At 52.6% G+C, this 24,454-nt stretch overlaps 1 protein-coding gene across 8 annotated transcripts; it reads left to right on the top strand.

Moving 5' to 3' along the window:
- Positions 1–2: 2 nt before the first annotated feature.
- LOC107515542 (inositol 1,4,5-trisphosphate receptor interacting protein) lies at positions 3–24,428 on the top strand. 8 transcript variants are annotated; one of them, XM_016154448.2, is made up of 3 exons: positions 11–120; positions 17,311–17,365; positions 20,694–24,425. In XM_016154448.2, the coding sequence occupies exon 3, from the start codon at positions 20,707–20,709 to the stop codon at positions 22,369–22,371; it is 1,665 nt and encodes a 554-aa protein (XP_016009934.2). In that variant the 5' UTR covers positions 11–120; positions 17,311–17,365; positions 20,694–20,706; the 3' UTR covers positions 22,372–24,425. The 8 variants fall into 8 exon arrangements, with proteins under 8 accessions (XP_016009931.2, XP_016009934.2, XP_016009933.2 ...); XM_016154447.2 differs by having other exon boundaries at positions 17,311–17,369; XM_016154446.2 differs by having other exon boundaries at positions 13–120; positions 17,077–17,369.
- Positions 24,429–24,454: the final 26 nt, after the last annotated feature.

Here is a 24,454-nt window from a genome sequence, read left to right as displayed (position 1 = left end):
GCGCCCACCCCTCCCCCCGCAATCCCGCCCCTCATCGGTGCGTCCGGCCCGGGCACCCGCGAGTGCAGCTTGAGTCCGTGCAGTCCTCCCCGCGACCGGGATCGAGAGTGGAGGCTGAACGTAAGTGTGGGCCAGCAGCCGCGAGGCTCTGCGTCCTCCTCGTGGGCTGGAGGAAGAGCGCGGTGGAGGCGCGAGACGAGGCGGAGCTGCGCCCGAGATGGCGTCTTGGGGCGGGGGCGCAGGGGCTGCAAGGGGAGCCCGGGCGCCTGCTGGGCCCCGCGGGTTAGGGCTGGCCCTCGAGACCCCGTTACAGCGCTCGTAGCAAGATGCAGCGCATCGTCGTCTGGCGTTCACGCTTCCTCCTTGAGCCGCGCGAAGCCCCGCGTTCCGCTCTCCGCTGCGGCCCCCGCCGCGGGCAGCTCCTCCCGGAGGCGCCCGAAGCAGGACCACGTCTTTGTTCCTACTGCCCCGATGATCCATTACTTTTAACCGTCTGAGCTGAGCGCTAGGGCAGAAAGGCTGGCCAGGGGGTAGCAGCCCTTGAGCCACCTCTCTTCCCGCCTTCTTTCCCCCGCTGGAAGGAGGGAGCAGGAGGGGATCTTGTTTATTCTCGGCTTAAGGTGGTGAAGCTGTGAGGTTGCTGGGGCCGGGTAAAGTCTCGCCGCTTCCTCTTTCGAGACTGTTAGTGGAGGAGACCCGCGCTATGCAGAACTTTGTCTTGGGGCTGCAAATAGTCTCTGGCATCTGACCCCTAACTCCTTCCCCAACCCCTTTCCCAGTGTCTCCTCCTTTCTGACTGCCCGCCCAAGGGACCCAGAAGCCCCAAGGCAGGGTTTTCCATCCAAAATGTTCCTTACCTTAAAAAAAGAAGAAAAAAAATGCCGTTGCCCAGGAAGGGAAATATTTTGCTGAACCTCTCAGGAACCAAACTTTGCCTTTTGCCCCTCCACCTGGTGTGAGAAAGGGTCCCCTTCAAAACTAGAAGAGCACCAGATACTAGCAGATCCTGGCCCCTGGTCTTTTGGATCTAAATTAGTTTTGGAGTTGTATTCTATTTTCTTGTTCCTCATTTGGATTTGACCCAGGGCCTTTCCCTTTTACATACCAGTTCTACCTTGGAAAAGCTGCTGCCAGGGAAAGCTAATCTGTGCCCCATACAGTCACAGGTCCTGGTTAACCCCGGGGAAAGTGTCAGGCACAGGTAGGTAGAATTGCCATTCACCTTTTTAATAACTTAATAGGCTGTATTTTTGAGTCCTCCGTCCAGCCTAGGTGCGCCTAAGTGGCTTTCCTTGTTTGCTAATTCCCTGTGTCTGCTGCTGCTCCAGGCCATTCTGCCCTCTTATTTCCCTTGAAGTGGTTATCCTGACTCTGCCCTCCTGGGTGGAGGAAAAGTCTTTTTGTTCAAGTGCCGTCCTCTAACGCCGGAATTGTCCAAGGTGCAGCCATTTCAGTCTCTGGCTTTTAGGGGGACAAGGATCTGAACTTTTAACCCGCTGCCATCATCCCAGAACTTGTCACTTTACCAGCAACAGCTGGAACAAAGAATAGGGTATATGAGTGAACTTTTATCCGAGGGCAAGTTCATGGACAAACTTCTTGCTAGAGGCTTCTGGCAAAATTGCTCACCTGAGAAGATACTGTCTGGGAGGAAGCCTGTTTTGTATTTTTCCCTGTTGGACCCGCTGAGATCAATAAAGAGAAAGACTGTGGGGGAGTTTGTCCGATGGAGAGGGTACACATCTCTGAGGGAGGCAGTGACCTGCACCTTGACACGGAGCCCAGGAAAAGTAGAGCTGGGCCGTGGAGGGCATGAACACTGTTCTCAATGCTTCTTCTTGCAGTGGCCACCACTGCCAAATGGGGATATGTACGGGGGGGGGGGGGAGGTGGGGGGAGGTGGGATGGCGTGGAGGGTCTGTATCCGTAAAGTGCGCTTGTGAGGGAGAAGGGAATGAACTGGCAGTGTTTCCCCTAAGGATGAGAGTCCTAGGGGCAGAGGGCTGTGGCCTTTAGGAATCTCAAGCATTGTCACTTGAGGAAAGACTTGCTCTGGCCTCAGAGAGTCGCCAGTTAGGAGAGAAGCAGGGAGATGGGTTTTACTTAGAGGTAAGAAGGAACTTGCCTTCTTACTTAGAGGTAAGAAGGAACTTTTAAGAAGCAGCTAGAGCTCCTTAGTAGGTAATGTGCTGCCCATCACTCAGCAGAGACAAGTGGCCATCAACAGTTAAGAAGAAGAGGGTCCCTTCAGAGTCTAAGACTCTATAACTCGATGTTTGGGGCTGAGAGTACCCTCAGGAGGGATGAGGTAATAGGGCAGCCTGCGGGGCTTTTGGGGAAGGCTTTAACCGAGAAGTATCCTGTAAGGGGCATGTGCTGGGGTGCTGATGAGCAAGCACTTATGTATGGCTAAGACCAGTCCGTCCCAGACCCCCCTCTAATCCAGTCTTGCTGGGAAGGAGGACATAGCCTATGAGAATGCAGAAAGCTGATAAGAATAACCTCCAGGGCGGCTACTTCACCCTTTGAGTGACTTAGAATAAGGTGCTCCCTATAGACAAGGCGATGGCACCTTGTTGCCATCCAGAAAAAGAGGTCTCAGCTGAGTGGACACAGCCAAGGCACATAACGGGGCAAGCAGCGTGTGAGCCGGATCCGTCCTCACAGTCCCCCAGGCCAGGTGTTGAGAGCAGTGTGCCACCTGCACAACCGTACACAGCAGCCTTGATAACCAACAATTATTGAGGACTTACTATTTGCCAGCCTTTTTTTTTTTTTTCAAAACTACTTTGCCTATATTAACTCGTTCAATCTTCACAGTAGCCCTATGAAGTAGGTGTTGTGACCCCCGGTTTATAGATGAGGAAACTAAGGCACAGCGAAGTGTTCAGGAGCCTAGAAGCTGAGTCCCAGTCACTGAACAGTCCCAGAGCAAGAAGCAGATTAAGCTTAAAAAGCTGGTTTGCTTGAAATCTTGCATGGGAAGGAGGGAAGAGCAGCTGCCTTTTTCTTTGTTAAAAGAAGAAATACCCACTCTTAGCTCAGAGGGAGGAAGGATAGAAAGCCCATCTGGCAGCAGAAGGCATGGAAAGAAAGAGGCAGGCAGGCCCGGCCTGGAAGGCTGATGCGAGGCCTGGCCCAAGCATCAGATGACTTTCCTTCTCGGTAGCTGGGTGGTGTGAGGTGGCAGATCCAGTTTGGGGCTTGGCATGAGGGTGATGAGTAAGTGCCACCTGGGTGTGGTGCAGAGAGAAAAGGCCACAGCTGTGCAGTCCCCTGACCTAGATAGAGAATGGAACAAAGTGGGGGGTATCCGAACGTGGTGTCCCGACGCTTCCAACATCCCTGTCCAGTTCCTGTTCACCTGCAACATCCTTCCCAAGCTCATTCAGGAAACCTTTCCCAAAACTCCCACTTCGCAGCTTCATCTTTATGGTCACTTATTTTCCACATTATACATGTCAGCACTTAATTAACTGGAGCGAGCATTTTACTGCTTACATACATCCATACACATAGACAGAATGTTAAACAAACTGGGCGTCTCAGCAGCCAATGAGGAATTCACAATATCTTGATGTCCTCTAAGAAGAGATGACCAGTGCCTAGCTGATTTCCCATGTGGGTGGAGTTTACCTGGATCATCTCACCTGTCCCCGGGTCAGGCCCCCAGTTGTGCCTACTGGGAAATAATATCTCCACAATTTTCAGAGTGTTTTGAACTTGGGCCATTGAGTCACCTCAAGAAAACTCCCAGAAGTAGACGTACAAATCAGAATTCTAGTTTATTAATTTGCAAGGAGACTTTGTGATGCAGACTGGATGATCCCTGTGTCCTTGGTAAGCCCTGTGGGAAACCAAAGATGAGAAGGCAGCTTGTGTTCAGCAAAGCTGGAGTTAGGGCAGGGTGGGGATGAGGGCAGTGATGTCCATTAGCGATAAGAGGGCAGTGATGTCCATTAGCACAGGGCTCTGTTCGCCTCTGTGGCCCTCTCCCCAGTGGAGAAATACCTGCCAGGTAGACCAGTACTCTGTCAGCCTGGCTCTGTATACTTCCTTGGTCAGTGCCTCAAGGTCAGTGTTTACCTGATAGGATTTCTCACTTTCCTTTTTTGTCATTTAGTGACTTTTATTTTATTTACTGCATTATAAGCTTTATCTTCCAGCTACATAGAGCATTTGCAGACGTTAAATAACTGCTATAGAGTTTCAAGGTTGGAGGTTCAGGCCTCAGGGTTAAGTGCTATATGCAAATCAAGAGGATAGTCAGATGCCCTGGATGGGTCAACAGGAAGCCAAGCACAGAGCAAAGAAATCTGGTTCCTAATTTAAATGGCTGTTTGGGGAGGTGGCAGGGCCTGGACTAGCCTCGTACTGCAGCCCTTGTGTGAGCATGGGGGTCAGGCATTCCTAAGGCAGCGCACGTTCAGCTGCCTCAGCCCGCTGGCCTGCTCAGCTGGCCTCTCTGGACTTAAAGGGTTCGCCCTGGTCTCTGTGCAGGCCCTCTCATGGCCCGTCTTTAGTAAGCTGCAGTCTCCAGGTGGCCCAGGCCAAGGAGGGGTGACCCACGTGGGCTTTCAAGGAGGGAAAACTTGGGTTGAGTCTTGGTTCCACTACCCAGTGGTTGGTATTCTCTGTATTAGGGTAAGTGCCTAGACTTTTCCAAGCCTCAAGTTTGGTCATCAGCAAAATGGTACTAACCCCTCATAGGGCTTGTATAGAAAGGGCTGAGCCTAATGCCTGGCACAGACTGGCAGTCTGGCTAGTATGAGCCCTTAAAGACAGTAGAGGTCAACTGAGAATCTACATTCTCTGCCAAATTGGGACCCTAGCTTCCCTATTAGTGCCACTGCTCCCTCCTCTGAGGTCTGGGCAAAGGGCAAGGTTGCAGGGACCCAGACTGGCCCCGCTGGTGAGAAGGAGATCATTGGTGCCCTTGCATGGGGTTTGTTAGAGCTGAGGACAACGCTGCTCATCTTGACCTTTGAGCTGATCTGGGAGAGGGAAAGTCAGGTTTGAGGCTTTGCCTGTACCAGGCATCCAGAGGGGAGAGAAAGGTGAAAAGTTTTCTAGGAGAGGAAGAGGGTGATTTGAGAGTGGCCGTGAGGTCTGTAGGCTCCTCCTCAGCAGTTTGGGACCTGCGATGTTTTCTGATAGAAAGCACATCCCCCTCCATTCCTGTGGCCCACCCCATGACATCAGCAGAATGGAAGCATCTTGCAGATGACATCACTGTTGCCCAAGGCAACGCGTCTACCTTGAGGTAAGGTGAACAGGGAGGAGCAAGAACCAACTGTAAGGCATGTTGATGGGAAAGTGCACAGAGAGGTAACATCCACAGGTGTGTTTCTCAGAGAACGGGCAAAGGGAAGAAGGAGGGGTGCAGGCCCCACATCTGAGCCGTAAGCTGGTTGGAGGTGGGTCTTCTGGCCTTGGGCTTTGCCCAAGGGAATAGAGCACAGCACTGACAGCTGCAGTCTTGTTTTGTACTCTGATCTGCGAATGGGAGCAAAGAGCATGAGTCCTTACCAAAGCTGCTGGTGGCTTCCATGGGTTCAGGCCTCCCTCCTACAGCCTGAATCTGTGAAGGGTGAGGGGAAGAGCAGGCTGGAGCAGGGATGGGAAGATCCGAAATGTGGCTTCCTTCTTCTTCACCCTCACCCCTAAAAGAAAGTGAGAAACAATGATGCCCATGTCCTTATTATGGGAGCTAAGAGAGAACCTTCATTTTCTTATTGGGCAAGTGTTTATCATGCATCTACTATAGGCAGGGTGCTATACTAGGGATTCAGTAGCCACATGGAGCTTTGTGATCAAATGCACACAGGGAAAGAATGTTCAGAATCCATTGCCCCAGGACTTAATACCAGCTGGAAATAGAAGCAAGGTCTCACTGGTCACCTGTCACCCAGCTCTAGCATTCCCCATGGAATTCCTGATGGTTCAGTTAAAACTGTGGAATCCCTTCCTCCCCAGCAGTTCATACAGGAATTCAGAGGTATCTGAGATATACCTGAGACTTTGGGAGTGGTGTTAGAGAGGACAGCCATGCGTGTCTTCCCTCTGTGTCTTGCCAAAGGGAAACCCTGGGGACAGCATTGTTTATAAGGTCAAACTCAGCAATTCTGATGCTCTTAACTTGGCGACCTGTGCCTTCAGCCAAGTTTCATAAGGTGATGCCTTCTGTTCTTCCTAAGATAGAAATTCCTAAGCAAGGATTGTCAATTGCCAAAACAAGTGACTGATGCAGGAAATGAAGAACTTGCTCTGAAGAAAGGTGAAAAATTAGATGACGTGATAGCTCTCCCTCTAAAGAGTTTCAGAACAAGAATCGCCATTTCTTTCAACTTGAAGGTATCTGATTAAAGTGTTTGCTTTGTGTAACTGGCCGTAACTTCAGATGCTCTCACACAGCTTCCCTGATGTCCATCATTTCAGTGGCTAAAGCAATTGCCCTAATTTTTGTATGAATGTACTCTTCAGGGTTATAAATGAAAATTAGAGTATCGTTAGTAGAGATTATTATTTGCAACTTGTGCTTCTGTTTACAACTCTGGTCCTCAGATTTAGTCATCGTGACCTTTTGTTCATAAAAGTAGAACAGCGTGTAAAAAAAAATAATGACTTTGTTCACTGAACACATACTCTGAGCAAAGCCTCATCTTAGGAACTTTGCATGTATTTGTTTTTCTTCCTTACAACAGCCCTTCGAGGTAGGTATTATTCCAGTTTCATGAGTAAAGAAACAGGCTCAGAGAGGCCAAGCAACTTGCCCAGAGTCGCAGAGCTATAAACAGCAGAGGTAGGATTCAAACCTGTATCTATGCCTCAAAGAGCCTTAGACTCTTTCTGCCACCCCAGGCTTCTGCTGGACATCCTGGCCCAGTGAATGTGAAGGTGGCATCCAAAATCCCGTACAATCTAAGTGTCAAAGGTGAGAAGACAACAGGCAGACCACCAACTCCAGGTGCCTTTCTATTGTGACGCACTCTGTGATATTAGCTGACGGAGCTCAATTTCCCTGCCTGTTTAATGGGAACAATAGCAGCCAGTATCAGATAATATTCAGAGCACTTTGAGTTCCTCAGATGCCAGTCCCTAGAAAAAAATACAAAGCCCACAATTTTCAAATGACTCACTTCCAGTTAAATAACACAGTGGGACTCCTGCTGCCCAGGTGGAGGGGCTCAGCTTTGGAGTGGTCCTGGGCTGCTCATTCTCCTTCCGGATCATTCCTGCAGTGGGTGCAGGGGAGTCTCCTACCAGCCTGGATCCAGCCAGAGGGAGGGCGTTGTCATAATTCTGGCCCTGCTTGTTGGTACAAAACCACGTGCTCATAACAAACTGTTCTCCTGGGAGCCTATTTCAATAGCCTTCTTAGTAGCAGACAGGGGACCCGCCTGAAGTTCATGAAAGGGTCCTTTGTTTGCTGAGACTTTGTTCCAGAGGCACTGAAGAGGCTGGACCACAGCATGCCTGGGCTGGAGGAGATGGAGGTGAAGAGAGTGGGGGATGCCTGGTACCCCTGTGTGCTGTCCCAGAATGCCCCCAGTGCACCCATGCTGCTTCCTCTCTATAGCCTCACCCCAAAACACACTGCCCAGTGTCAGAAGAGCTCTCTCACTCCCTTTTCCTACTCTACTTCAGAGAAGGCTTTCCCATCCATTTGGCTGAAAATCCATATCCCAGGTCACACTCCCAGAATCTCTTCATTAAATCTAACTCCGAGCTTCGTGCCCAAATTTCACCGAAATTGTCCCCTTCATTTCCCTAAACAGTACAGGTGAGGAAGCCCATAGGCACACATCTAGTATTTCGCAGAAACCAAGTCAATGAGCAGTATCATGGGAAGACTGCAGACTTGAAAGTTAGACAGTCCTGGGTTGGAATCCAGCTCCAAGATGTTGAGTGAGTGGCCTCACCTCTCTGTGCCTTGATTTCCTGATCTATAAAATGGGGATAATGTCTCCTTCAAGAGGTTTATTATGACGTAAAGCATTTTGCACAATACCTAAATCTCAATACATGTGGTAGGTTGCTTGCTATTTACTAAACCCTCCCATGGGGTGACAGGACCATGCACCTTGTTGGGTTTTCTTCAGAAAGTGGAACTTGTTCGTCACTCCACTGAGGGTTGCTTCTCTGCTCCTTCTTTTACCTAAATTGCACGGAACCCTGTAATCCTCCATTTATCTTCCATTTCTGTTAAGAAGCCTGAGCAAGGTCAGATAAGCTGATGTCAGGGTTTATTCCTGGGTCATTTTCTTGGTAAATGTTGGTAGTGAGTCAGCCTGAAGTTAGACGAAGGCCATCCAGATCTGGAGAGGCTGCCATCTGTCTCCAAGGCTGTGTCTGAAAGGGGTTTTGCTCACATTTCCCAAGGTACTGACCACTGTTGACGCTTTACTTTTCTGACCCCAGGGTGTCTTCCAGGCAAAAATCCTTAAACTGTTACTTCATCCAGGACTTCCCGCTCTGCTCCCATTTCAGATTCCCACTCCTGGGGGGTAGAGGCAGTAAGGTTCTTTCCTAGTCCTGACTCCATCCATTCATTCAGCAAGCTTTTATGGAGTGCCTATACCTTTAATGCTGGGCATTAGAGACTAACACTGGTCTGTCCTTCTAGGAGCTCAGAAGGAGCTGTCAGTTGATGCTCCCAGGGGCCTGCTCTCCCTCTGTGGCAGCCCCTTGAGTCTTTAGAAGAGAACAAGGGAGTGGGAGAGACAACGTAGCCATGTCCCCAGACTTCTGGAGATGCCGCAGGGACGTTGGTCACCCCCTCTTACCACAAGAGTCCCTAAGACGTACTCAGCAGGATTTAACAACTCAAAAAGGAGACCTGGCCTTATAATCAATACCAATGCCAGTACAGTGCCCTTTACAGGGCACTACCATGTGACTTCCATGCCATAAGTGAGTGCTGTTGTCATAGCAAGTTGGAGAGTCGGGATTCAAACCCAGGCCTTCTGATTTCTGAGTTTGGCCTGTTGGCTGCTATAGCTCAGCTGCTACAAAGTGTTAAGCTCTTCTGAGCTGAAGAGCTTTTGGCTGTTTGTTTCTTGCTGGCTTTGGGGCAGGAGTATGTCCTGGTGAACATGGCAGTATCGCTGGCTGCTTGCTGGCCACCCAATGTGTACCCGTCATTGGTTCAGGGACACCTACTATGTGCCAGGCGCCACCTCAGGCAGAAGCCAAGGCAGAGCATGGGCATCACTTGACATCACTCCATCCCTGTGTCTGGAAAACAATGTGGTTGTAGATTGTGGTTGTAGATCGTTGTCGTTTTGCGTAATTCACAGGGAGTGTGACTCTGTAGTCATAGATGATTCTGGAGATAATTTTGCTAACTGTTCCTGGCCTTCAGGTCTCTGGCCACCTGCTTTCCTGGAGGAGGAGACCTGGTTTGCCCTGATTGGTTTGCAGGCCTGGTGTGGGAGAGCAGGCAGATACCCCACTCCGTTGTTTAGCCCAGGTCTCTGCAGCAGAGAAAACAAGCCAAGAGGTCGACCGCAAGCTCTTAAGTATTTTACAACTGGCTTGGCCTCCCCCTTCTTGCCTTTGTGTGCCTTGCTGTTCCCTTTTATTAAGATGAAAGGAGTTTTAGATCTTTGCAGGCACAGAGCGTGGGGGGGGCGGGTGTGTGTGAGTGAGTGTGTGTGTGTGTGTGTGTGTGTGTGAGGCCCACAGCTCTTCCCTTCCTCCCCACTCCTCTCCCCGTCTCACCAGCCTAACTGGGGCCCAGGCATTATGTCAGGTACCACCCAAGCCACAGGAGACTAGGGTGGGAGAACAGCCCAGGATTTCATTGTATGGGGGCCAGAATCCCTCTAAGCCAGGACTTGAGTAAGAGGTGGGAGGGTGGGGAGGGTGGAGGGTGGAGAAACTGGCTTTTCTGAGGCCTTGGAAAAACCCTGGGGGCCATCTTTGTGCTGAGAAGCCAGATTATCTTTCTGAGCTAGTCTCTCTTTGTTCCCATCCTGGGATAACTAGGAAGCTGGCTGCTGGGAATGGCTGTCTAGTTAACTCCATCCACGCTTAGCTCCTCTGTGAGAGGGGCAACGGGTGTCCCCTTTGTTGTCCTTTGTATTTCCTGCTCCGCCCCCTCATGTCACCTCCCCATCGAGGCAGTATGTTTTCTGTTGTCTGGAACCTGCTTTCTGTCCCTGCAGCCTGCCCTCCCTGCCCCCAGAGAAGTGTGCGGTCCTGAGCATTCACTGCTCTGCTTGAGGCTGGAGGTGCAGAGAACACAGGGTGGAGGGAGAGACAGGCATGTTTGGGGCGCCCTGGCATGCCTGCCCTGAGGTGGATGTCAACCCTACCTCTTCTCGTGGGTGCGATGGGGCCCACAGACAGGGAAATTGTGAGAAATGCAAGCTGAAGCCAAGCCAACGTCTGACAGCGTATGGGGGCCGCTTCACCGTGGGAACGGTTAGCACACTGTTCTATTGTTAGCACATCCCTGTTATTTCAGATGAGAAATCGGAGGTGGGAATCCCGGGGGTTAAGAGAAGCCCTTCGGTGCACACTCACTATAGGAAATGCATCCTTCTTAGGAATGGAGGGCGTCGAAGCAGGCCTTCTTTTGAACGTGGGTGTGTCCAGCGTTCAGGGTGTGAGCACGCTGGTGGGTCCCCGGGATCACGCATGTCCTTAGTGGTATGTGCAGGCACCCCTGTGTTGGGTCTCTGCCGGGCACTCTGGAGAGGGGCAAGACAAACAAGCCATGCCTGGCCCTGCGAAGAGACAGGAACTCAACAAGCTCACTCTGATGAAAGGGCAGGATGGGGTCCCGGGGGAAATGGCGGAGTCTAGAGCCCCAGGCCTGGCATGGCTTCCAGCTCCTCTGCCCTCATCCTATTTCTGTGGCCTTGAGTGATTGCGCAACCTCTCAGCGCCTTGGGCTCCTGTCTGGGAAGCTGGGCTGCTGCACAGGTGAGAGAGCTAACTCAGGATGAGACACGAGGCACCAGGCACGTGCCTGCGCGCAGAGGACTTTGCCAATATCTCATCTCCCTCCTCTCATTCTCACCCTTTCAAGGAAGAAGGATTTGTCTCGGGAGTTCGCGGTGGGGAGGGATCAGGAAGGCTCTTGGAAGCCACTTCCGAGATGGGCTTGCTGTGAGGACTGTTGGGTAGGGTTTGGGCTGTAAGCATGAGGCATGGACAGGGTGCAAAGAATGGTGGAGATGTATAGGAGGTGTTCAGGGGACATTCAGTAATCTGGACTAGCAGGGGTAGGCTGGAAGGAAACCAGAGGGTCCCTGAGGCTGGGTGGGGCCAGGCCATAAACTTTAGTCTGAAAGTTCAGTCCTGTGTGGTGTGGAAGCAGGAACTCTCTGAAGTGGGGAAGGGAGACCTCCAGGCCTGGGGTGGCTGGGATTCGGGACAGCTCAGAGGAGCTGATTCCAAAGGACCACGCGGGCCGGGATGGGGACCTCCATCAGTGTGGAGACCAAGGCTCTGGTGCAGAGCACAGGCTAAGGCAGAGATGGCTGGGAGACTGGATGTGCCCAGCAGAACCGGGAAGTCCAGTTGGGGGCCTGAGTGGGGAGAATGTGTTATACTTTGAGATGTGTGAGTCTTAGGGCTGTGGGAACAAAATACCATGAACTAGGTGGCTTAAAACAACACCAGCGTATTCTCTCACAGTTCTGGAGGGCACCAGCCTAAAATCAAGGCACCTGCAGGGTCCCTTCAAACGCTCCAAGGAAGAACCCTTCCTTAGCCCACCCAGCTTCTGGTGGCTTCAGGACTTCCTGGGCTGTGACAGCATCACTCCGGCCTCTTCCTCCATCTTCCGTCACCTCCTCCTCTTGGTCTGTTTTCTCCTTTTCTGTCTTTATAAGCACACTTATTATTGGATTTAGGACCCACTCAGGTAATTGAGAATCAGCTCAAGTTTTTTAATTTTAATTACATTGATAAAGACCCTTCTTTCAAATAAAGTCACATTCGCAGGGTCCGGGTATTAGCACATAGACTGATCTTTTTGAGGACCACCATTCAACCTGCTCCAGTGACTTGGAAGCAATGTGACCCGGGGAGAAAGTGGGCTGTGGGCCCAGACTCTGGGCTGACAGGGGTGCCCCTGCCTTGTCTCTGTGACCGGCAGACCTTCCTGTTGTCCCTTAGCCTCTTCTCCCTTCACAACCCAGCCTAATCAGGCAGTCTTCCTGCCTGTCTGTCCCAAGATGCTGTGATTTTCCACGACGTCCTGTGGGTCAAGGCCTCTGCTCTCAAGAGTCAGGCAGCATGGCTGGACAGAAGAATGCCATGTCCTTCCTGGGAGATCGATGGCTTCCCTGCCTTCTGCAGTCTCTGGAACAGGAAGGATGTGGGCTTTCCCACCCACGTCAGTGGAGTCCAGGCCACTGTCCTTCCTGTGCCTGGACTAGCTGGCTGCATGACCCCAGTCCAAGGGGTGGGATTGGCATCCTGGTAACTTTTTGGAAACCCCCTCCCTCTTCAGGCCTTGAGGAAACTTAATGCTCTGGTGGGTGCGACCGTCTGGTGTGGCTGCATACTATAACCACAGAGCTCACCCTAGTGAGAAGCCCATTCTCCACACAGTGTGTATTTTCCCACAGGCTCATCAGTAGTGGTGTGGGGGCGGGGATGGTCTCTTCTCTCTGCTCCCTTATTCAGTCCTGCTCCCCGACCCTCATCAGGGCCCGGTCTTGACCCCTGTGTTCTCCTGAGCCCGAGTTCTTGCTCAGTCTGTCTGGAGTCTCCCCTGGCTTTGGGAAGGGTAGTGGGGCTCTGATTCTCGGGTTCTGGGGACTACAGACCCTAGTTGGTATACTGAGTGTTCCTTGGCATGTACCATTAGGCTATAGGGTCTCTTTCTCTTTTCTTCTAGTCCCTGGGGAGGCCATGAAGAAGGCGTTTGTGTAAGTCCTCAGCAACAGGCCTGGCTCGTAGTCGGCCCTCATAAATGCTGGTTATGATTATCCTGAGGGTGGCTTCTGGGCTGACTGGGCCAAGACACTGGGTGGCAGTTCCAAGGAAGTTGAGCCTGGCTGAAGACAAAGACTAAGGCCCTGCTCGGTGGCAGAGGGAGAAGGTGACAGGGACGGGGGTTGTGAGGATGCTGAGAAGAGTGTCTGAGGACCCATAACGGTACCCTTTGTACCTACTTTCTCAATTAGTTTTTGTTAGGCCTCTTCCTTCCTCTTTCCTCACTTCCTTTTTTTTTTTTTGCCTGCCCCTTCCTCTCCTGCCTGGGCCTGAGGCCTGCCAGGACCCAGCGCCCACCCCCAAAGCTGCTCAGCATCCCCCCTCCCACAAATGCCTTCCTCCACTTCTGTTTGGGGTACAAATAAAATGGGACCTCAGCCAGAAATGCCTCAATGGTAGCTGTATGGCCTCGCCCTTGCTGGGGTGGGTCTGGGCCAGCTCTGCAAGGCCTTCCTCCTCTCCCGCGGGGACCCCATTCTGCAAGGGTAGGAGGCAGTCATACTGAGCATCCATGTGTTCATAGCTGCTCTTGTCAAACTGTCTGTGCTGTGTCTGTCTGTCTTCTGGTCCTGAGTTAGGTGAAGAGGAAGAATTTGGTGGAGACATGTTACCCCCACAGCTGACCATCTCTTCCAAAATGCATGGTGAGGCAACTCCCACAGACATGTTGGGTGTGCCTGTCATGTGCCCAGCTCTGAGCCCGGTGCCCTGGGGGAGGCAAGGGCCCATCAGCTTCTGGACCTTGCTGGAGCTGTAGGTAGGCGGGCAGGGACCGACTGGTGGGTGAACTGACACAAGTAAAGAGCAGCAGGAAGGTGACTTGACCTGCCAAAGTCCAGAAAAGGGTGAGGTAGGCCTGCGCCAAGTGGCCCCTGAGGAGGGGCCTCTGAGCCGGCCCCAAACGGTGGTGCCACGGGGCTCAGTGGGGAAGCTGGTGTTACCCCAGCCTGGGGCATGGGCTCTGATAGAAAGAAATGTGGAATCAAGGCTGAGGGCGATAGGCCAGACCGTGGAGGAGAGCTTCACCGGGGCTTCAGACGGAGTGCTCCCGGGCCCAAACTCCAAACTCAAGGTCAGGCTCGTGCTCCGCATTCAGCCTGTCCTGTCTCATAGTCCTTGTTTCTCCAAGGCCTGGGAAGCTTGGGGGTTAGCCGGCATAGATGATCTTGGTGGTGGCCACTGGCAATGGTGTCAGGGAAGTGCCGCTGGGCAGCGGGAGGTGGCAGGATCCACTCATCCCCTGGGTGGATGGAGGGAGAAGAGAGTGGGGCAGACTCACTGCAGACAGGGACTCTTAGAAGACACCCAGTGGACCTCCCTGACCATCAGTCTCTTCATAAGATAGGGACGTTGTAACTACCTAACCGATATTCTGAAAATTAAATTTAAAAAACACACGCAGAGTACTTAGCTTCCTAAATGTGGGCCGTTATTGAAAACATCACTTTCACTGCGCCTTTCCTGTCTGTGCAGGAATCCCCATGAGGTCCACAGGGAGGTGTCTAGCCCGCCTAGACCACGTCTACCCCCACCAACGCAACCCTCCCAGGCAAATGCATCTCCTCTTTAGGGCTGGGTTTTCTTATCTCATTTCCTCAAAATGTGGCTTAGATTAGTACAACTCTAAATTTTGGCACTTAAAACTGTGGCTTTATTGCCCCCAAAGGACTGTGTACTGCCTTAGCTGGGACTGTGAAATTTCAGCGCAAGGCCAGGTGCACAATAGGGGTCGAGCCCAAATTTATCAACAGTTTCGGCCGCCCTTTGCCCCTTCTTTCTTGGAAGGCCCAGGACCTAAACAGTGAGAAAGGGATCCAAGTCTCCCCTTGTGGCAAAAAGTACCCTTGCCTCCCATCGACCCACCTCGTTTATTCCATTTCACAAGGAGGCCCATCATCTGCTCCTGTGCGCTTAGAGGATGGATGCCAAGGACAGGGCAGCTTTTGCTGTTGTAATTAGCAGAGCTAATTGCATCTGACAAGCTGGGCATTGGGAAAAGCCTTGGCAAACTCCAGGATCTGAACAGCAGGGACACCGAGGGGCCCCACCCTCCTCCCCGGAGGCCTGCCTGGCTTGGGCAGAGGTGAACTCAGACTTGAGTGGGCATTAAAACACCTGGAGGACTCATGAGCACACAGGTGCTGGGCCCAAGCCACAGAATGTCTGATTGGCTGGTCTGATACCTGAAAATTTGCATTTCTGACAAATTGCCAAGTGATGCTGGGGGCGCTGCTGTACTGGGAGCTACTGTCCCTGGGGGAAGTCTAGGCTGCCGAGTTGGGGATCCTGGGCACCCCTGTTGCTGGGGCTCTAGTCAGCCAGTCCTGGGTGGAGGTAGGTGGGCGGAGGGGTGGAAGGCATGCTGATGAACTGTTGTGGGGTTGGGCACAGGCTTCCACCGCTCCCGGTTTGCTGTAGGAGTTCTGTCTGGAAGGAGGCGGGGAGGTGGATGCGGAGCAGAGGGGTTGCACACCCACATCTCCCCCGCAAGTGGGCACAGGGAAGGTCACAGACCAAGAGCGGCCAGTGACCAGGAATGAAACTCTCTCCTTCTGCCCGTTCGTAGCCTGCTGCTTGCACACCATTTGTGCCCCCAGCTCATTCTGTCCTGTGACATACTTGGTGGCTGTCTGCTTCCCCATGTGAGCTGTTGTATTTTTACTGCTGAGGATCATGTCTCACTCATCGTTGTGGGCCCTGTGGCACCTGGCATGTCCCTTGCTCACAGTGAGTGGTCTGTAAAGAGGTGCACTGTGTAAAGAACTTGGGTTTTGCTGGGGGAGGCAGACAGAACAGGCCTTTTCTAGTTATGTGGCTAGAAAATTACCTCCTCTCTTGGGCTTTGGTCAACTCATCTGTGAAATAGGGATATACCTCCACTTAAGAGGTCACTGTATACAGTGCCCAGCACATCCTACAGAGGGCTTGGTGAACAGAAGTGTGTCACTGTTAGACAACTCGTAGTGGCGTTCATGGATTAAGCTATGGTGGAGGTGCTATAGGGTCCTGGGGGATGCAGGTGAGAGGGACCTCAGGGAAGGGAGGGGCTATCTTGGATTTCTCCCCTAGGGTCTGGCCAGGCTCAAAGTAACAGTCTGAATAAATCACTGGTTCTGGCCGACAACCTGCAGCCCTCTGCCCTAGCCCCTGCTGCCTGTGACCCTGGCCCTTTGCCAGGCTAAGTTTAGCTGTGACCTGCACGGGACGCCATGCTCTGTGGGCAGGAGCGGGGGTGGAGAGGAACTCAGCAGGTTTCCTGCTGGCTTCCTGGCAAACAGATAGTCACAGCCCTCGGAGTGACCCAGGTTTATTTTCCATGCTAAACCTACCAACTGAATATATCAGACCACATGTGTGGGGTGGCCTCATAGAAGTGAGCTTTGGGCCAGGGTGGAGGTGGACATCCTTGATTTGGGGGAAAGGGGCCCTTTGAGGAGACGTGTGAGATGAGGGGTTGTGAGAGGCTCCCAGCGACCTGTCCTGTCCCCATGGTCTCCAAAAGTTTAACTGCCCAGATTCCCTCCTCTCATTCTTGTGACACCCATGGTCCCCAGGGCAGTGATCCCTGTGACTTGATTTGGAGAGGGGAAGTAGCAGAGGCTTCCGACTCAGCTCCATCTAGTGGGCACTGAGCGGCCACAGCCCTGCCCGTCCTCCACGCCTTACTTACTGTACCGTAGGCAGAGCCACCTGTGCAGAAGTTAACAAGGAGCAAAAGGACCACTGGGATGCCATCTGATCCCTGGGAGGGAGTTGATGTTTTAAGTAAGGAATGAATCAGAGGGAACTCCACCTCTGGGAGGATCCAAGGCTCAGAAGGCTTCTTCCTTTTGCTGGGGGGTAGGGTGGACAGGATAGTGTGCCAAGGAACAGCAACACTAGGGGAGCATTTGTGCTTTCAAAGCGTTTTTGAGCGTGTGTTACGCCCCTGGGACTTGGGCAAGACTTGTGTGCTTGGCAGGTGAGAACACAGGCCCTCGGAAGCCGAAGGGGAAGGAGCTGGCTTTGTAAGGTGCCTACTCTTTGCCAGGCACTGCGCTAAGCACCTGAGATGGATTATCTCACTTATTAACCCAATCTCCCTTTGAAGGAGGGCCTGCTATTAGCTCTGTTTCACAGGTCAGGCAGCAGAGCCCCAGAGAAGCCAAGTGACTCATCCAAGACCACTCAGCAAGGCATGGAGCCAAGGTTCAAGCCCAGGCCTGTCTGCTTCTACAAGTTCATCTGCTGTTCCCATCCCGTCACAGCTACCCTTTTGTAAGAAAACTTGCTCAGGGCCAAGCGTTTTGCTAAGTGCTTTATATGCATTCTCTCCAGCAGGCTTTGTAATAGAGGTATTATCCTATTTTACAGATGAAGAGACTGAAGTTCTGAGAAGTTGAGAGATTTTTTCAAGGTCACATATCTAGTAGGTACGCATGCTGCGTGCTAACCCTGTCTGTCTCCTCCAGAGTTCATCCTCTTACCCTCTCAGACATCGAGTTGATCGCTCTAGTTGGTTTGGAGTTTTAGTGCTGCCCAGTACGAGGAGGCCCTTCCAGCCCTTCATCCTTCAGCAGACATGAGAATGGACACAGGGAGCCCCTTGGAAACCATTGGGTAGAAAGGAGGACTTCCCAGAGTTTGGCGATGGCACCACTTCCCAGTTGGTGGCCTCTTATCCTGAGTTGGCATAGAAACTGACCTCTTGGGCTGGGAGTCACCAAGCGTTATTACTGTGACCTGTCAGGGCCTGCTGTGTCCGAAGGTGGCTACCTATAGTACAGAGGCCCTGAAGGGCCTCAAACCCCCAAATTATCTCCTAACTGCCTGCTGCCTGATAGTCTGCTATTAGTACTCCTTTATCCTAAAACTGCCCCATGTTAATCAGCCAGCCTCACGGCTTTGGCTTGGACTACCCTCGCAAAACTTTCCATTGATATTTCTCTGACATAGAAGCCAGGGTTACTTGTTTCCGCAGTTATCAAACAAGCTACTCCTTGTCTTGGGGAAGAAAAGCTGGCCAGCGGCCCCCGCCCCCTGGGTTTTCATCGCCCCCACCCCACTTCCAGTCTGACTTTCTCCACCTCTCCTGTCCTCCACTGCTTCCTCAAGTGAAAACACACAAGTACTTCAGAGTTCACCTCGGAGGCCTGACCATGTCTGCACACTGAATTCCACTCCCCTCGGACCTCCCTCTCCTCCAACCCGTCTGGTTCTCGCTGACACATCCAGTTGTGTACAGGGGTGAAGCTGATGCAGGACAGGGCAAATTCCCCAGGTTGGGTGGAGACCAAGGCCTGCACCGAGAGAAGAGGGTTCTATGGTGGAGCGTGTAGGAAGAATTCAACACACGCGCCAAAGTTAGAGTCAACAGGACAGTCTATTAGAAAAGGGATAGCACTCCGCAGTGTGGTCTCCTCAGAGGCAGAGAATGAGAGGGACAGCGAGAGGGACAGAGTAGAGGTGCTGAGAGGGATGTGGAAAGGCAGCGAGAGGGATAGAGTAAAGGCGCCGAGGGGGACTCAGAAGGACAGAGACAATACAGACGAGGACAGTGAGAGAGACAGTTAAGGCACTGAGAGGGACCCTGAGTGTTCAGGGAATTCAGTTTATATGTCATTCTTTAGTTCCCATTTCCTCTGATAGGGACATACAGTGAAGAAGGGGAGGAGTACATAGCGTGAAAGGGTGAGTGTGTGGAGCCGTGTGGAGCCGAAGGCCTGCTGGCAGTTCCCAGCCCTTTACCCGTAGGTTCCCCATGGTTTTGCCACAGGGAATGAGTTAGTTCCTGTTTCCACTTCACTAGTGTGGGGAACGGGTTGTTAGCAATCCCAGCAGAAATCTTCCTTTGTTCTGCAAGTGTCCTCCTGGGCTGGCTGCAGGGCTGATCAGCATATTGCAGTCTCTGTTTGCAGCTTGATTAACATTTTAATTCTCCTGCCTCCTCTCTACATTAGAGTTACATCTAGGCAGCAGGCTTTGCTCCAGTATAACACCTCAGGTCATCTGCATCCTGGCACTGCACGGTGGAACCTGCAGAGGTGTCCTTACCTGGTGCCAAGTCCCTGCTCCTTGGCGCCATTAGGGTGAGAACCAAAACAGGTGATTTTCAGAGTCCAAATTCAAGATCAGGGAATGGACTCAGGCAAAACAAACGAAGAAGCTCCTATCAGCAGATGTTGGCATGCACGGGGGTCGGGGGCAGAGGGAGGGGGGTCTGTATTCCCTTTGTTGTCCTACAGCCTCATTTGGCCATTTGCTCTCCTAGCTGAGGTCTCAGGCCGGAAGAGGGAAGGGCAAGTGTGGAAAAGGCCCATTGTTACTTCCTAAGTTTCCTGCCAGGGAGAAGAAAGTGTATAACTGTAAGCCTTTCGCTGTAAGACAATGCTTCTTAGACTTTAACATGGATGATATTAAAATGCAGATTCTGGTTCAATAGGTCCGGGGTGGGGCCAAGACTCTACATTTGCAACAAACTCCCAGGAGCTAGTGCAGCTCCACACTCTGAATAGCGCTGATTTGTAAGGGGTCAGCCCTTCCCCAAAAGTCACTTGAGACCTAAAATCCATTTATCCTGGAGGAATGGTGTGTCTCTTTTCACAAGAAGTGGAATTTAGAGGTCAGATGACTTGTGAGAAGAAAACCAATTAATCATTCTGGTCTTTCAAGATTGTCCTGGGGAAGGCCTAGAGATCGGTATCTGAATTTGGGGTGGGGTCTTCCAGTCAGTCAGAAGGGAAGGTTTACAGTGGGTGAAGATAAGGGCTTGAAAGTAGTTCAGTGAAAATTGCCTTGCACCTGTTCACTGTGCTGTGTGTGCAGTTTGCATGGATCATCACGTCCATCAGTATGATGACCCTGTGGGTACTATGGCTTTCCTCTCATATGATAAGAGAGGTGCGTTAAAATGCCCAATCTCGCAGCTAATCAATGGCAGGGCTGGGTTCCTTATCCTTAACCACTAGGCTTTACTGCATTGAGTAAAGATGCATTTGCCTCAAGGCATTCACTGGAGGGAGAAAGGGATGTCTTATTCAGGACTATTTTGGTTTTAAGTGATGGGAAAACAAACCGACTTCATCAAAAGGAGTAATTTATTGACATATATGACTAAAAGATCTAGAGATAATGGCTTCAGGCATAGCAGGACCAAGAGGGTCTGTGTTCCTCTGTGTTGGCATCTTTCTCAGGCAGACCTGCTCTGAGGCAGCTAGAAAGCCAATAGTGCATGTAATCCTATTCCCATTGGTCCCCACACATCCTACCTCTGCCTCCCATTGGCCTGAATGGGGTCATATGCTCATCTCTGAACCAATCACTGGCCAGTGGTTGTAGGGGACTAGCCTTGGCCTGGGTTATGTGTTCATCCCTTGAACTGGGGGTGGGTTTATTCTCACCCAAGCCATAAGCACTGGGAGTAGGAAAGGGTTGGTTACCAGGGAAAGACGGGTGCTGCTACCAGAAAGTCACTTGAGACCTAAAAACCCATTTATCCTGGAGGAATGGAGGAATGTCTGGGCAGATAAAAACAGAGGTCTGCCATGGTGGGTTGTTCCGCTGGGATTGCGGGTGTGGGACATTGGGGTTCTTGTTCCCCAGGCTAGACTGAAGCACATGAGGAGATGGTGGGTTGGATGGTGGGGAGAACTGTAAGACATTCACTAGCTACAGAAAGCAGGGGTTGATGGAGGGTCCAGGGAATAAGCGGTGTTGAAAGAAGCACGATGTGACTATCATTCTCTTTCTGTTCCCAGGAAAGCTCCAGCCATGGCACTGGGGCTCTTCCGGGTGTGTCTGGTGGTGGTGACAGCCATCATCAACCACCCGCTGCTGTTCCCACGAGAGAATGCCACAGTCCCCGAGAATGAGGAGGAGATCATCCTCAAGATGCAGGCGCACCACGAGAAGCTGCAGCTGGAGCAGCTGCGCCTGGAAGAGGAGGTGGCCCGGCTGGTGGCTGAGAAGGAGGCCCTGGAGCGGGTGGAAGAGGAGGGCCAGCAGCAGAACGAGAGCCGCACAGCCTGGGACCTGTGGAGCACCCTCTGCATGATCCTCTTCCTTGTGATCGAGGTGTGGCGGCAGGACCACCAAGACGGGCTGTCGCCAGAGTGCCTGGGTGGGGACGAAGACGAGCTGCCTGGCCTGGACGGTGCCCCCCTCCGAGGCCTCACCCTGCCCAACAAGGCCACACTGGATCACTTTTATGAGCACTGCATCCGGGCGGCCACAGCCGATGCAGCCCGCACCCGGGAGTTCGTAGAAGGCTTTGTGGATGACTTGCTGGAAGCCCTGAGGAGCCTCTGCAACCGGGACACAGACATGGAGGTGGAGGACTTCATCGGCGTGGAAAGCATGTACGAGAACTGGCAGGTGGACAAGCCACTGCTGTGCCACCTCTTTGTGCCCTTCATACCCCCCGAACCCTACCACTTCCACCCGGAGCTCTGGTGCTCCAGCCCCTCAGCACCCTTGGATCTCCATCTCCAGGGCTACGGCCAGATCAAGGTGGTCCGGGCTGACGAGGATACACTGGGCTGTATCTGTGGCAAGACCAAGCTCGGGGAAGACATGCTTTGTCTTCTCCATGGCAAAAACAACTTGGTGCAGCCTAGCAGCGAGGTGGAAGACCCACTGTGTGCCAAAGGTTCCCCATACCTGAACACGATGCAGGTCATGAAGTGGTTCCAGACAGCCCTCACCAGAGCCTGGCACCGCATCGCCCACAAGTACGAGTTCGACCTGGCCTTTGGCCAGCTGGACACTCCAGGGTCGCTCAAGATCAAGTTCCGCTCAGGGAAGTTCATGCCCTTCAACCTGATTCCCGTGATCCAGTGTGACGATTCGGACCTGTACTTTGTCTCCCACCTTCCTCGGGAGCTCTCCGGGGAGACCCCGGTGTCCAGCACTGACTGGCTCCTGTCCTTCGCTGTCTACGAGCGACATTTCCTCAGGACCACATCAAAGGCACTGCCCGAGGGGGCCTGCCACCTCAGCTGCTTGCAGATCGCCTCTTTCCTGCTCTCCAAGCAGAGCCGCCTGACCGGCCCCAGCGGGCTGGGCAACTACCACCTGAAGACAGCCCTGCTGCACCTCCTGCTCTCCCGGCGGGCTGCTGACTGGAAGGCCGGGCAGCTCAGCGCTCGTCTGCACGAGCTGCTCCGCTTCCTGGAAAAGAGCCTGCTCGAGAAGAAGCTCCATCACTTCTTCATCGGCAACCGCAAGGTGCCTGAGACCATGGGACTCCCTGAGGCCGTGCGCAGGGCTGAGCCGCTCAACCTCTTCCGGCCCTTTGTCCTGCAGCGAAGCCTCTACCGGCAGACAGTGGACTCCTTCTATGAGCTGCTCAAGAATGCCCCCGCGCTCATTAGTGAGTACTCCCTACATATGCCCTCAGACCATGCCAGCCTGCCCCCAAAAGCTGTCATCTCGTAGAGCAACCGGGACCTGGTGGGCCAAGACGCAGAACATCCCACCTGTGTAGACCTTATCCTGGGAAAATGGCAGGCTATCCGTGGCTCAGCCTGCAGGGAAGCCAGGCCCTAGCGCGGAGGAAACAGAACTCCAGGCCAGAAGCTGGTTTGCTTTCGTGGCGTTGGGGCCTGCTGGTAAAGCTATGATCTGGGTTTGGAGACCGATCCTTTGCAGCTCGCTTTCGGATCATCACGAATGGCCAAGATGATGACGGAACGCTCGATGGACGCTGAGTTGGAGATAATGTAACATCGGTTTGGGTGCAATTCTTTTTATACCCAAGGTTCAGTATTTACGTGAATATCACTAGAGGATCGACAGGAGTACTGACGGATCCGTGTTAAGACCCTGCACCCCTATTTCCAGTAACCTTTGGCCCCAAGCATCTGCAACCAAAGCACCACTAGGGACAGTTGTGGGAATTTGCTGCCTTCCATCCACAGCCTGCAAAATAGGGGTCCCACTGTGACTGCTGTTTTTTACACTATTTGAGGAAAAGGCCTCATAGAGATTCAAGGTCCCAGGTGGCTAATGTCTCTGTCGCACAGAAGTGGGTACTTGGTGGCAGAGAGAAGGTTAAGTCAGCCACTTTTTCAGCAACACATCTCATTCAGGGTGCACCCTTCCCCCGATCGCTGTGGGTGCCACATGCCATGCTGGATACGAGCTCAGCAGCCGCACACCCCTCTTTACTCTCTCTACAGCTGGTCTCTCTGTGGCAGACGCTGAAGGTTGAAGCTGATGAGAGGCACAGAGTGACTGGGGTGAAGGATAGCCTGGCACCCAGACCGCTGGACTCTGGCTTGCAGTCCGGCCTCTGATGTCCAGTTCAGAGGAAGCTGCAGAGATGGGAGGTGAGGGATGCCATATCCCTGAGTCCCCCTCCAGGTCCCACTCCTAGAGCAGAGTGTACCTGGAAGCAAGAGCCGCTATGGCCCCAAAACCCCCTCAACTGTTCACTCCAGCAGGGGTCCCTCACTGCACAGCACCCCCTTTCTGGGTGGGCCTTGCTGGCCACACAGATGACTGAAACCCAAAGAGCCTGATTGACACTAGCTCGGCTGACTGGGAACACACAGGGACAGCGCTACGGGCACAGCCCCAGGCCTCAGAGAGGCCACCTCGGCAGTACTGGGGACTGCGGTTGCTTGGCAGGCGCTAGAGCCTGCAGTTGGAGCTGGCCTCTGTCTCCAGGCCTGGTTCAGGAGGGTTGGGAAGCTGTTCCTCCTCCCTTGTGGCTTCATTGATGCTTAGGGATTTTATTCTCTCAGCTTTGCCCTCAGTGACCCTTGCAGAGGATCAAAGAGGAAGCAAGAATGAGTGTGCCTTCACCAGCACCTGGGGTCTCCCTCCAGGGGGTAAGCTGGCACTGCCTCCCAGACAGCACAGCCAGTTCCATGGAGGTGTCAGGCTTCCCACAAACTGGGGAAAAGATTCTGTCCTACCCCAGGAGAGCTCTCATCTAGCCTCAGAGTGCTCAAGAAGGAGGACAGTTTGCCTGACAGGGTTAATTCAGGGCAGGAGGCCCATCTTCGATGGGGCATCCATGTGAGCTGGGCTTAGATGGACTTGAGCCTGCACCTCCCCAGGCCCACAGCGGCTGGGGCGGTCCAGGGACTGATCCTACCCACGTGGTCTCCAACAATAGCCCGAAGCCCCCATTCTATTGAGATTAATTTCCCAAATCGGGGTGAATTTCCTTATTTATTATTGCCTATGACTTTCCTTTCCCCTCTTTATCCTATCTCATTGTACTTGGAAGAGACCCCGAGAACCAAGAACCAGCCTCCAGAAGCCAAGACAAAGCCTGGCTCTCCCTCGGCTTCACTTTCGCTTCCAGGAGAAAGTTCAGTGGGAAAAAAAAAAAAACCTTCTAGCCTCTTGTTTATACAGAGGACAGAATTCAGTAGGGAAGTGGGGATCTTTATGCACAAAAGCTGCTTATGAAGCAGAAAGCAGGAGGCTCTTGGTGTTTCATGCTGCCTTATTTATATTAAAGGAAGAATTAAATTCTTGCAAGAAGTGGAAGCTTGTTTTTGTTTTT

The sequence above is a fragment of the Rousettus aegyptiacus genome, unplaced genomic scaffold (assembly GCF_014176215.1).
Source record: "Rousettus aegyptiacus isolate mRouAeg1 unplaced genomic scaffold, mRouAeg1.p scaffold_m13_p_6, whole genome shotgun sequence".
Classification (NCBI taxonomy): domain Eukaryota; kingdom Metazoa; phylum Chordata; class Mammalia; order Chiroptera; family Pteropodidae; genus Rousettus; species Rousettus aegyptiacus.
Note: the sequence above shows the minus strand (reverse complement) of the source record. Positions and strands in the feature narration are given on the sequence as shown.